This window comes from Polypterus senegalus, chromosome 12, assembly GCF_016835505.1.
Source record: "Polypterus senegalus isolate Bchr_013 chromosome 12, ASM1683550v1, whole genome shotgun sequence".
NCBI classification, from domain to species: domain Eukaryota; kingdom Metazoa; phylum Chordata; class Cladistia; order Polypteriformes; family Polypteridae; genus Polypterus; species Polypterus senegalus.
In genome coordinates this window covers 24,471,282-24,486,225 of record NC_053165.1, presented here as the reverse complement: position 1 = coordinate 24,486,225, position 14,944 = coordinate 24,471,282, and the positions used below count along the sequence as shown (strand labels likewise).

Here is a 14,944-nt window from a genome sequence, read left to right as displayed (position 1 = left end):
AGCTTGAAAACCACATATTGAAAATCCAGTGTGGTGTGCTATCACACACTGGCTAAAGCGTTGTAGATATAAGTGATTTTATGTCTGTAAGAATGTTTTAGCGTAGACATTTCCAAACCGCTTTTTGAGATCAACCATATTTGTGGCTATCATCCAATGTACCAATCTTGTTTGTTAAATTATACTACAAACATTCTTGATTTGGCTAATAACTACATCATTACTATAAATCAGATGTGCTATTGGTGTAATTCACTTTAATAAAAGAATAACTGTCTGTGTGTCCATCTGGTTGCTATGTCTCTTTCATTCTAATGGATGGCGTGTCAAATATTTATAGTAATAAAATGCATTGCATTTGTCATTCCAACAGATGGAAGATTACAAACATTAACACTACTTTTACAAATCCCACACCAAAGGACATTAAATAGAGATGTGTACTGTATTTGTCATTCCAACAGAGGGTGCATCATAAATGTTTTTAGTAATGCATTTTTCTACTATAAATATTTGTAATATGCCATCTTTTGGAATGACAAATGCAATATATTTTATTACTACACGCATTACATAATACATTCCAAACAGAGGGCACACTGCAAGCATTAACACCAAGGTCTACATGAATTACTTATATTTGAATCTTTCTTAGATGGGTAGCAGAGCTAATTTAATAAATATTTGGAATGGCTGTGGTGCTTCAGGGTATGTTTTAGGAACCAAATCTGTGTTGTTCTAGACCGCTCACAAATGTAGCAATAAGGTTTTACACTTGCTGCCCAATAATGACAGTAACTGTAAAAAAAAAAAATAAAAATAAAAAAACGGTTTTATGCAGAGATCTAAGACCTTTGCATTGTACTGTGTATTATACAGTGGGATGCAAAAGTTTGGGCAACCTTGTTAATAGTCATTATTTTCCTGTATAAATCGTTGGTTGTTACGATAAAAAATGTCAGTTAAATATATCATATAGGAGACACACACAGTGATATTTGAGAAGTGAAATGAAGTTTATTGGATTTACAGAAAGTGTGCAATAATTGTTCAAACAAAATCAGGCAGGTGCATAAATTTGGGCACCGTTGTCATTTTACTGATTCCAAAACTTTTAGAACTAATTATTGGAACTGAAATTGGCTTGGTAAGCTCAGTGACCCCTGACCTACATACACAGGTGAATCCTATAATGAGAAAGAGTATTTAAGGGGGTCAATTGTAAACTTCCCTCCTCCTTTAATGTTCTCTGAAGAGTAGCAACATGGGGGTCACAAAACAACTCTCAAATGACCTGAAGACAAAGATTGTTCACCATAATGGTTTAGGGGAAGGATACAGAAAGCTGTCCCAGAGATTTCAGCTGTCTGTTTCCACAGTTAGGAACATATTGAGGAAATAGAAGACCACAGGCTCAGTTCAAGTTGAGGCTCGAAGTGGCAGACCAAGAAAGATTTCGGATAGACAGAAGCGACGAATGGTGAGAACAGTCAGAGTCAACCCACAGACCAGCACCAAAGACCTACAACATCATCTTGCAGCAGCTGGAGTCACTGTGCATCGTTCAACCATTCGCCGCACTTTACACAAGGAGATGCTGTATGCGAGAGTGATGCAGAGGAAGCACAAACAGCCGCTTGAGGTATGCTCAAGCACATTTGTACAAGCTAGCTTCATTTTGGAATAAGGTGCTGTGGACTGATGAAAATGAATTGAGTTATTTGGGCATAACAAGGGGTGTTATGCATGGAGGAAAAAGAACACAGCATTCCAAGAAAACCACCTGCTACCTACAGTAAAATATGGTGGTGGTTCCATCATGCTATGGGGCTGTGTGGCCAGTTCAGGGACTGGGAATCTTGTCAAAGTCGAGGGACGCATGGATTCCACTCAGTATCAGCAGATTCTGGAGACCAATGTCCAGGAATCAGTGACAAAGCTGAAGCTGCGCCGGGGCTGGATCTTTCAACAAGACAACGACCTGAAACACTGCTCAAAATCCACTGAGGCATTCATGCCGAGGAACAAGTACAACTTTCTGGAATGGCCATCTCAGTCCCAGACCTGAATATAATTGAAAATCTGTGGTGTGAGTTAAAGAGAGCTGTCCATGCTCGGAAGCCATCAAACCTGAATGAACTAGAGATGTTTTGTAAAGAGGAATGGTCCAAAATACCTTCAACCACAATCCAGACTCTCATTGGAACCTACAGGAAGCTACAGGAAGGAGGCGGATCTACTAAATATTGATTTAATTTTTTTTTTGTGGTGCCCATATTTATGCACCTGCCTGACTTTGTTTGAACAATTATTGCACATTTTCTGTAAATCCAATAAACTTCATTTCACTTCTCAAATATCACTGTGTGTGTGTCTCCTATATGATATATTTAACTGACATTTTTTTATCGTAACAACCAACAATTTATACAGGAAAATAATGACTATTAACAAGGTTGCCCAAACTTTTGCATCCCACTGTATTTATACATACACACACACCCACAAACAATGGGATGGCATGACTATATTATGGCAATACATGCCAAAGAAAGGGGATTTTTTTAATATCACAGTCAATAAACATGTTCATAATCAACAAATATACAGCATGGTGATGCAGTGTGAGTGAGACTGCCCCCTACACAGAAGTGGGTTTTTGAAAATGGTTTGATCAACAAATATAATGATCCATCATGCCTTATGCAACTCATTCTTTTGCATGTTGCCTATCTTTAACAGACAGAAACATTCTGCACAACACTTTACTGTCTCAGATTTAGCTTTATGAGATTATTTCAGTTTCTAGATTTTGTATGCAGCACATTATCTCTTTTACACATCTGGTAGACGATCCACAGTTGTAAACACAAGTGACTGAGAAAGTAAGTAGTGAGCATGTGCATTGCGCCAGTGCAAACAGCAGTGACACCCCAGTGACATAATATTCAAAATACAAAAATGTGGTGTCAGTATGTTTGGTGAAACAAAGAAAAAACAGAAATGTTACTCCATATATACATTTACAAAGTGCCTATTTTGCTACAATTATGACAAAGCAGACAAAGTTAAATAAACATTTTCTGTCATTTAAATATCATCAAAGTTACTTGTGTACTTTTTGTAATTTGAAAGTTTTAAATGTGTTAATATAAGTAAGACATGCTTCATATTGTAACTATTTTAAACACGGTTTACAATATTTGTCATGGAATGTGAGGTAAATGTGTAGTTGTACAGTTGTGACTTATTTTTTTTATAGGTCGTCTAGCCCCTTCACGCCTAAATGTCAAATTCCACAAATGAAACACACATATTTTTTCTATGTACTGTATATACTGGTGTTGTGATTGAACACTATTTTGTGTGTTTTTTTTAATTGAAATAGCATTTGTACATGTAATTTGTAAATATACAGTAAATATTGGGATATAAATATAAGCACTATATAAGGATAAATCGAGTCAGATACTATGTTTAAAAGAGCTGCATGAGGAAACAATAAATAACGTATTACGTAAGAATTCCAAAAAATCAATCTATAAAAGAGATTCCAAAGTTAGAAAAGTGACAGGCTGGCCACCATTTTTATTTTTCGTGACACTGAACATAAATAATTTAGTTTAGCTCCTTTCCCTCAAAGTGACTTTCATTCATTTAGGTAAAGACTAGGAATAAGTACTAGGTTTTTACTTTGCTACTCACCAATTATTATTTTTAACTCCAACAAAACAAAAAAGTCCAAAGCTAAAGCAGCATTTATTTTGAAATATAAATTAGCTTGATGGGGGGTATATAAAATTGTAACAATCTGCAGAAACACTAACATAATTTGCAATGCTACACCACTACAAAGGTGTGAAATCTGATTCAGGCACTAGCACCTTATGCTTCAGTCTTAATACAGACTGAAGTGACAATTCCCACACTAATGCAGTGTATAAACTATAAGTGGATTCTTATATCCTCAATTTTTGACTATAACATAACATAATCCTAGTCTTGTGTGCAGTAGATATTTCTATTTACTTTAATTTGTGAGAGCCAAATCTTAATCCTCTAGAGACTGCTTATACCTTCCCAACTACTTTGGACATACATGACATCACTGCTTAAATAATCAGTGTACCATTTAGAATGCAGATCATTTACACAGCAGACACTGTTACTGATACACAAGGCACACATTATTTGGAAACAGTGATTTTTTTTTTTGTTGTTTCTAGTAAGACATTTCATATAAAACCTAGTGGAAAAGCCACAGCAGTGAATAAAGCATGTTATCATAATCTGTAGCACCAATACTTATATGATAAATAAAAAACACAATCTTCAAATAAAAAAAAGCATAATCTACAGGGGAACATATCTATTTATTAATCTTTCAAGTGTTAACCCCTTCAAAGAATCCATTTATAGCAATCAACATTTTTATAAACCAGCATAAAACACTGATTGCTTATTGATTATGTAATTTTTAAAAAGAAAACAAAAGCATTACTGAACAAGATATGTGAAACATTGCATATTGCAATAACAACAAAAGCAGGCCATATCCTTATGAGAAGATTAAATGAAATAAAGTTAATATTAAATCAAAAATAAATAAGCAGCATTTATTAACAAGTTCTTGTTGCCATGACAATAAACATTAAGATAACCTTGTTCTAGAGTGATTTAACAATCGTGCTTACCAAAGATGCTGATTTAATTGTAGCAAAGCGCTCTCGGTTCTTGCAAATGTGGGCCTGGCTCTGGACAGAAGTAGTAGGCCGCAGCTCAGGCCTGGGATCCCTGTGGCCTCCTTCATCCCTTAAGAATACATGATCCTGCAGAAATGGATAAAAACAAGGAGAAAGTCCAGTTGTGCTCTTTCCTCTCTTGCTGCCTCTCGTTCACCCCTCTTCCTGCACAGACACTGTTTGAAATGCATAGTTTAGCTCTCTGCTATTCCCTGCAGCTCCACGGTAAAATGAATAAGCAACACATTGCAGGCTAGCTAACAGTCAGCTGATCACTAGGGGGATGCAGCCTGAATCCCTGGCAGCTTTCAGCACAGAAGAAGAAGAAGAAAGAAAGGGAACAATTGAGCTACTGTGAAATATGTTTTGTCCATCTAGAAATGGTACAGATTTTCTTCTGGATTACTATTTTAAATTAAATGCATACATTTGATTGTATGAAAAAAAAATCTTAATTTTTTTTTTTAGTAATTATTTTATGGGCAGAGGTTTAGAAGTGAACAAAACACAGAGGGTTTAATCTTAGATGGTTTAGCAGTCACATCAGGCTGAGCTTTCTGGACATAATGCTTAGTTTCTAGCATTTTCTATCTTGTGCTCTCTCTCTCTCATTCACTCAGGCTTGATTTCTTAAAGAGGCAGTGTCAGTGTAGACAGAAACCACTTGCAGCGATTTTCAGGATTTCAATACTTTCAAAATATAACTACATAATTTTGAAGAAACAAAGGCCTCTTCTTCATAAATTTGGGCTGAAAATAAATGTACACATGCACTGTTCTATTGCACTTTGGCTGTAAGTGCCTTTTGTGGTGAGTTTGTATCTAAGCCATGTGGCCTGTGCTTCCTTAAGAGCATGTTTTCTTCAGACTCCAAACACAAATTACAGAATACAATGGTATTCCTAAATAGCTCTGGTATACATCACCATAACAGCTTATTTCAGAAGCAACTACTAAAAATGTAGGTGCCTAAACTTGTTGAAGGCATTAATTAAAAACAAACCTGACTTATTCCTTTCAGCTAAACAGCAAAATCTGGAATATCGCACATTTAAGAGAAGTTAACAGGAAGAAAAAAACACGAAGTGCGTCTTTACACAAAGTGGGTAGGTGTCTAGAATAAACAAACAATCTATTCAGCTGCCAAAGCGGATAAGAAAATAGATCAACTGGCAGAAAAGCAGCTAAACCACCAAGCCAAACAGTATGGCTAATCCTCATTTTAATTTAGCTTATAATCTTATGACCAGACCCTATTCAATTTTATTACTATTGTTTGATTCTGAATATATATGTATAAAAATTTCAAGTAAGATGAAGTGGCAGAATTACCTATTTTTAACAATTCTTTTCAGGTTTAATTTTTTTCAACATTCTAATATAATGGGGCACTTGGAAATTAATTAACTGCTTGTTTCTGAGAAATAAAACTGATAAGCACAGAAGACACCGAAGAAGAAAAACCTCTGGTGTTATATTCTCACACATTATACAAATTTTGATTATGCAGTCTACTCATACCCAACAGATATTATAATGAATCATTCAGACTTGACTGAAAAATAACTTGCTCTCACTTTTTGTATCATTATTTTGCAAGTAACAATTAAAAACAGAGTTGATATTTATAAGAATAACATACATTTGTAAATATATTACTTTTTACATTTGAAGCTATAAAATGTCTTCCAACTATCAGATGGCCTGTACTTTTCTAGAATGATTATTATATATAAAAAAAGACATAACTAACTTTTCATGCATCTTCATTCATTTGCATCAATATCTAAACAATTTTAATTATTATGTATATAGTTTCTGGCAACTATAAAAAAAAAAAGGTCAGCATATCATACTTCAGTGAAGAAATGTCCTTAAGTTACCAGTGCTCTCATAATTTCTTTCCTATTTTAGTCACTACCACTAATAGCACAGACTCCATTTGCAACAGCACATTTTATTGGTCTGTCGATGCTAGGGTTAAAATGATTATTTTTGAAGCCTGTACAAAATTTACCCTTAGCCCAATTCCACTTGTTCAAGTGTGTTCTTTTTGAGGAACCAATTTTAAAATAGCAACTATGATCCAACCTACTGACTCATTTAACTGTTTTAACACATGATTTATGTTACCATTTACTGTACGTTTGCTTAAGATTAAGATTCCCGGACTCTTTGTTTTCCTTCATACTTCTAAATGGATATGTAGTGTGGAGGACAAAACTACAAAACATTATTTCAGATGCTGTCTCAACTCAGCTACAAAGAAAACCAAAATGTAATCCAACACACTATTAGTTTTTTGTTGCTTTTTGGGATTTTTTTTTTAAATTATGCTGTTCATTGCCTCACTGTGGACAGTGAATAGTCCACAAATATTTTCAGTTATTCACAAGGGCAAAGATTCTCATATCTGAACTTTGTTCCAATTCCCTCTGAAGGGATTTTACAATTTTCCTTTTCAGAATATACTATGTCCTTATTGCTGTTTTTCAAACACTTCAATAATTAGAATTTCTATCTTTTTAATTATTACCGATTTTCTCTAGCCATCTTTAAGAGGTTCTGATTTTCTTGCTCTCAGGTTTTCATGAGTCCTCTGATTAACACTAGTGTTACCTTTTGTGTATTACAAAACTGCCTTTTAACAGTATTTGTGTTTTACTTGTGATACTGATAGGTTTTCCTTTCTTAAAACATGTAATCCTTAATAAATTATTCATAAGAAATAAAGTTGCTGATAAATGTAAATGGAAAATATAACTGAAAATTGTGAAAATTCATTAATTTTATGCTGCATGAGTTACTAAAAGTGAATATTCTGTTTATAATGTTTAATATTAAACCGATATTTACAAACTGAAAATACAATTTACCTATGCCACACTGATTAAAATTTTAACTACTTCCAATTTAATTTTTTTTGTAAACAGTTCACGTTTATACTGTACAAAGTGTAAAGGGCCTTGATAACTTTATTACTGAGAGGCAAGTTTTGGGGATGAGTGGGGCTGTTATTAAAATCAAAACTCTTTAAAGAGAAGGAACAGAAGTCACAGTTTGCACATTATACTGGACAATAATGGTAAAACCTGAACAAAGTTCTTGGATAAATTCACAGATAAATCTTTAAACCCATTCTCACTAAAAATCATTCTGCAGATACAAATGACCAAAATGCAGCTTGTGAATTCATTCTCCATGGTGGAGAAAAGAACTCAACAATACTGTAAGATCTTTGAGCTGAACTGCTGCTAATCAACAGCAACTTTCTGAAGTTGTCTTTGCATGAACTGAGCATGTTCCTGGGCATTACGAGTGGTACTGGACATGTCCCACTTGGAGAAAATCCACAGGCTAATCTACTGCAGATTTATATATCACTGCACTCCTCGAAATTCCCTAGAGGTAGCCGAGAACAGGTAGTCAGGCCCATTTAACTGAGCACAGCTCCTCAATGACCAGTCCAAGCAGATAAAAACGAGTGAAAAAATAATTCTGGATTACAGTTCACAAACATGATGCTTTATTCTTCAAGAACTTACCTTTCTGGGAACAAAAGAGGATTCAGACTCTAAGGTGCTATCATAATTATGAACCACTGCAATATCAGAGCTGCTATCATCCATCATCTCTTGCATGCTGTTCACACTACTGCTTTGACTTCCAGTGCTTACAGACATGCTTGGAATAGAGTGGTTACTACCAAGGCTATTCATTTTACTGCTTACATTTTCACTGTCCTGAAATTAAGCAAAATGAATATCAAAATATGGTCAATAATAGTAAAAACACAATAGCCTACACTAAGTTAGACTTATGTTCATTTTATATAAGTATTTAACCAATTAATTTTGAACATTTCCCAGTCATTTAACAATAATTTCTGTGAGTAACATCCCCTTAGATTTTCAGAGAACAACAGGTCATCCACAAATGTCAACAAAATTTTAACAGCAGTATTCATAGTTTACTGCTTTTACAGAATTCATCATCTATTGCATCCGGAGGGAAATAACTATTGGAGTGCTGATTTCCTGAGGCAACTTCCTTATGTTGTTAATCATAATGTTTATAAAGCCATAGTGCAATAAGTGGGAGGTACTTCGTTCTACTCAGCATGCACATACACTTTCCAATAATGTATTTGTTATATAGAATTTCAACATACTGAATTAAACAGCTTACAAAGAACAGTTATGTCAGGCCTGTTAACAGTGCCCTGAACTGCCAACAAAATTCTCCCTTCATAAAGCAACTACATTATCTTAGACATTTACGCACCAAATTATATTGTGATTTATATTTTTAACTAGTCTTTTTTTCACAATTTTTATTACAAATCAAAAATTGAAATCTCTCATTCATATAGGTATTCAGACCCTTTATTCAGTATTTTGTAAAAGCCCCTTTGGCTGCAATTACAGCTTCTAGTCTTCTTGGGAAAGTCTCCACAAACTGTGCACACCTGTGGTTGGACAGTATATCCCAATCTTTCAGGCAGATCCTCTCAAGCTCCACTAGGCTGGATAGGAAGCATCTGTAAACTGCTATCTTCAAGCTTCTCCACATATGTTCCTAGGGTACAAGACTGGCCATTTACTGAGCCACTCCAGTGTCACCCGAGTCTGTGATTGTGTGCACTCTGGAGTTGGTGTTCTTCAAGGATCTCTCTGAATTCAGAGCAGTTTTCAGGCCCATGCTACTGAGAAGCACCCCACAGTATCCTCCATACCATACCATAAGGATGGTATTAAGCAGGTGATAAACAGTGCCTGGTTTTCAACCAAAGACAGTGCATGATGTCCTGTTAAAAGAGTTTTATTTTTGTCTTAGACGACAAGAGAATCATTTTTCTCTTGCTGTCAGTCTTTTAAATGCCTTCTGGCAAACTCCAAACAACCTGCCACATACTTTTTATTCAAAGGTGGCTTCTGTCTAGTTACTCTACCATAAAGCACCTAATAGAGCATTGCAAAGATGTTTCTCCATCCGACTGGTTCTCCTATCTCAGCAGAGGACTTGTGAAGATTGTTACAGTGACCGTTGAGTTCTTGGTCACCTCCCTGACCAAAGCTCTTCTTGCCAGGTTATTGGGTTTGGCTGGACAGCGCCTCTCTAGAAACAGATCTAGTGGTTTCAGACCTCTTCCATTTCCACAATTATTGAGGCCACTGTGCTCCTGGGCACAGTCAAAGCTTTAAAAATGGTTTTAACCCCATGCCATAATCTATACCTTGCTACAATTTTATTACTAAGGTCTGCAGAACATTCCTAGGAATTCATGTTCTCAGTCCTTTGTCCTCACATGCAGTGTGAAATGTAGGTCCTTATATATACACAGAATGATATCCAGCCAATTCAGTTTGCCACAAGTGGACCCCAATCAAGGTCTAGGCACATCTCAAGGAGAATTAAAGCAAACAAGAGGCACCTGACCTCAATTTGGTGTGCCTGTGAATGCTTACAGAAATGAGAGACTTCAGTTTTTGATTCTTAATAAATTTCCAAACCTTTCTGAAAATATGTTTCATTTTACTATTATGGGGTATTAAGTGTAGATTAATGGGAAAAATGGCAAATGTATCCATTTAAAATTAAATCTACAACACAATAAAGTGTGCAGAAAATGAATACATATACATGTGTAAAAAAGTATTTGAAGTTTGTAAAGTTTCATTTTATAATACAGTTAGATGTATTTCAACTCAAACCAATATAGACTGCTGCATTAACAATTATTTAGGGGAAACTTAGAATAAGCATGTTGTTGGTGATCCAATTAATAACATTCATAAACGCAATCCAATTCAGGGCCAGGTTGGGGTCCTGACCTTAACTCAGCAGAATCAGGTTCAAAGTAGGAAAGAGCCAGGCCTGAAAAGAACACACAAGTACATTGCAGAACACATACAGACACACACCCACCCAAGATCACTTTAGAATTGCAAATTAACATAAAACTCACAGCTTAACTAAGTAAACAAATAAAGGTAATTGTACATTTGATTATACAGATTTTCAATCGAGGTCTTAAAGAGTAAATATGCCATTTAAGGCACAACCTAAAACAAAATCTGATCTAAGTGTCACCGCAATTATATATATATATATATATATATATATATATATATATATATATATATATATATATATATATATATATATATATATATATATATATATGCTTGCTTTGTTTAGGGAAGAAAATTATTAGTGGCTTTTTATTTACCCGTTGCTGTGACTACCAACACAAGTATCTAAATTTACTGCTGATCTCTGCAGTGTTTTTGTCATTATCCAAAAACAGTATTATCTGGAAACAACATTGCTTAGCAACACTGCCACTGGATCACAGCATATTCTACAGTGCAGTGTTTTATATGAATTGAATATTTGATTTCAGATTTGCACTTTAGGATTAGTCTAGAAATAATCTTGGACATTCAGCCCTGTCAAACTAAACTAAATCTGAGCAGTAGGCACACCAAAATGTGGCATAAAGTGATGTTCTGAAGTGAATAAAGTGCAAACACCCTCTTAATTCAAGTTTACTTTCTTTGTATAGTAAAGTGCAATAATATTAGTTACACCCTCAACAGTGTAAAAGAATAAAGAAGGGAATGATTATTTATGAACTGACAGAATTATAAATTAGAAGAGTTTTAGGATGAAGACAATTAGGAAGACGATTTTCCCATTTTACCTCCATGGCTGGATAAGAACAGTCAGAAAGCCTTAATATTTGCAGCATTGCTTTAACATTAAAGAGAAAACCCTACATCAAAAAAAAAATTTACTGCATTTTTGTATTTTCACATATACAAGAAAAAACAAACATTTTTCCTGTTAATGTATATATGTGATTTCCAGCAAACTCTGTACATGTACAATGGTGCTCTTAACACATGTGCTGCATTGAAATATACTAATAAGTACAAACATTGTGCATTTCTATACTGTACTAATACATAACTGTTGGTTTTGCAAAATGCTTTGTTAGTGCCAGCTATAAAAACTCATCTTGCATACAAACATATGAAATATGGTGCTACAAACCTCATCTAAAATATTCATATCACAAAACAATATGGTTGAAACAGTGATGTCGTTTTAGCACTCTTTTTAATGCCACTGGTAAGAGAACCTTCCTCTTGAGGTCAAGTCCGACATGCTAAACTGATGTGAATCTCAGCTAAAGTTTCACTGCTAATGAGTGTTTTTTTCTTTTAAGCATGAATGAACCAGATATTCTAATTCCTTCATAATACCCATCACACAGAGAAAAAAAAACACAGGCTGGTGTTCTTTTTTTTTCTACCATGTGATTTTTTTATGGTCAGGGAGTAATTAAGCTCTATATACAAGACAGTCTGACTAACTGTGATTAGTAGGTTTCCTCTCCTCTGCCATACACTACCATACTCTACAAAGGCTACCTAAAAACATACTGCAGGTATATTTAATAGCAGTTGTATTATAGTTGTATAATTGTATGTTACACACCACGACAAGCCTGCCAAAATCTTTCAAAGAAATGTTGGCGGACAGATTCAGGTCTTCAGAATTTCTATTTAATATCTACTGATTAACCTCACCTCTTCCTCTTCCTGCGATTCTGTTAATGGACCATTATGTTTATCCTGGAAAAGAATTTTCTTCATTTTTCTGTACTGGAGATTGTCAAGTTCACGGACAGCATCTTTTGTTCGTTGTATGAGATCAATCAAAACCTTCGGAGATCGATCCTGGTGAACAAAATCATGCTTGAAAGGGATAGAAGGATAATATAAAGATTAATTAAAATGTCAATACTTCTTTAGTTGCAGGCTACAAAAACAATTCAAAATGATTAGGTATGAACAATACTGACAGTCTATAATTGTATTCTTAAACAAATACAGCTTTATTGCCTACTTACTGCCTTTCTGTGAAAACTGTTTACTGAAATTCTTTGTAGCTATTTTCCTAAACAGAATAACTGTTGCTAGAATATATTTGAACAGACTAACAGTTTCAAGATCTCAGGTTATACACTACTAATACAATATAATAATAGTGTGTCAAACATGTTCCTTCTGGGTATTTTTCATGTTGTGACTTTGGTTTGCCTCAAGTATGATTTTGCTGCTTCAGTATACCGTAACTGAACACTGCTCAGCTCTACATGTTTTACACTGGTATTCTAAAAATCATTATATGGCAACAAAACTAGAACTGAAAATGTTTTGTGGTTATTAGATCAACTCTAAACAAAACAGAAAGGTTAATAATAATTGCCTTAAACAACAGCAGAAGATACAATACTGAAAAGATTGAACACAGTAGCAAAAGTGCTTGTAGACCTCACCAATATGACCAGTAGAGGGCAGAATCTGACAAAAGTCCACACCTACACTGGGCACTTGATATTTAAGTAAAATATTACCCAAAATTGCATCAATCTAAAAAAAAATAATTTTTATAAAAAAACTGATTAATTCATGTAAAATTGTTGCATATTATTCAGATATACTCTGCCTGCCTATACGACCTGATCTATTTAACTGTAGATCTAATCTGAGATGGAATGCTGGACAAGACCATTCCATTTGTGTTTTCCCACACTAATTTACCTGATTAATTCTAAAAATGTAAAGGTCAGTTTTATAAGCTCTCTAACATTTACCATTGTTTTGCTCTTGAACAACAAGCCTAGATGATCTTTATTCTAATAGTGCAATTTTTAACAGCATGCATGTCTACAGAGAGTCAGTCATTTTTTAAAAAGTACATTTGGTTTATTGCATTACAGTATATAAAATTTTGGCAAGTTAGTCAACAAGACTTGACAAATGTAGAATACTGTGAAAAAAAACAAAGTGGTGCACAAAAACACTGTAATCTGATCTGATATTTCTATGTCAAAAATAAAAACTGCTCAGGACCAAATACTGTATATGTGGCATGCCTTTATTTTGAACATACAACTGCAAACATAGAACAGATTACTTACATACTTTTTTGGGAAAACCTGAAGTGCATTTACCCGCTCTTTGCCAGGCAATAAATAATTTCTGAAAGAATCAAGCAGACTGGCTTATGGTTACAGAGCTTTTGTCAGACTGATGTGTTTGCGTCATATATGCATTAAAAAAAAAAAAGACATTACGAACGTTTTAGTTTTAAGAGAACTTTTACTTTATTATGTTTTAGCTTGGGGCAGCAAAGTAACACAATGAAGACTATTGCTGCCTCACTGTTTTTGAGTTCTCATTCCAGCCCAGTAGAGTCTGCTTGCTCCTTGTGTGTGTGCTTCTGTGCTTTTTCTCTAGGGAACCTGCATCTATTCCTACATGCCAAAGATGTATAAAAATGACATCTGAACATCTTTTTTAGTTTAAAACAAATTTCTATAAAAATCTCAAATTTACAGAGATATATATGTCACTGCAGATGGATTTGCTAAAAACTGGCCTGTATTTTGTTGCACATTTAATAATTCTTTTATCCGAGTACTTACATAATTTGCAACAATTTTTTTGTTTGCTAGCACTTAAGGAATTATATAAACACACTGGTGCAACTGTGGTTTAGCACTTCCCTTTTATGAAACTCTCAAATCTATATAATCTGCAGCACACTACTAACTGAAGCATTTGCTAAAGAAATGTAAATTATTTTTCACGTATCAAGTTATAAAGTACTTACATAGTTGTAGAATTAATTCTACTAATAAACAGTACACACTTCTGCAGTAATACTTGTGCATGTGACCAGCAAGAACATAAAACTTTCAAATGTGATTAGAATTCCAAGCAAGCTTGGAGGAACAAAACCGTCAATGAACTATAAATTGTGTACAGTTTAAAAAAAAATATCACAGCTACAAAAAAAAGACATAATAAGTACAAACTGTATGTGTTAACACATTACTTAACAGGCTAAGGTACCGTGACCTGTTTTTAAGAACATACAAATAAACTTAATATTCACGACAATACATTCTAAAAGGGCACCACAGGAAAAAAAGGCATGTACTTAGCAAAAGCAATGTAGAAAAGAATTACACCCCTCCCCCCCCTCCAAAAAAAGTCATTCAGAAGGTTTCAATATAAAGGCAAAACAATAAAAATATTATTAGAAAACACTGTACATGAATGCTTAATTTTGCAGTTTATTGTTTGATGCATTAAATAAAAGACACATGCTTCCAGAATCCT

General features: G+C 34.4%; 1 protein-coding gene across 9 annotated transcripts in view; it reads right to left on the bottom strand.

Moving 5' to 3' along the window:
* The window catches only part of taok3a (TAO kinase 3a), a 155,187-nt gene that overhangs the window by 22,092 nt on the left and 118,151 nt on the right, over positions 1-14,944 (bottom strand). For all 9 annotated transcript variants that reach the window (XM_039772995.1, XM_039772993.1, XM_039772999.1 and 6 more), the window contains 3 exons: positions 12,341-12,508; positions 8,288-8,485; positions 4,695-4,829 (listed from right to left, as the gene is read on the bottom strand). In XM_039772995.1, the coding sequence (XP_039628929.1) occupies positions 4,695-4,829; positions 8,288-8,485; positions 12,341-12,508 (501 nt within the window). The remainder of the gene's footprint in view (positions 1-4,694; positions 4,830-8,287; positions 8,486-12,340; positions 12,509-14,944) is intronic.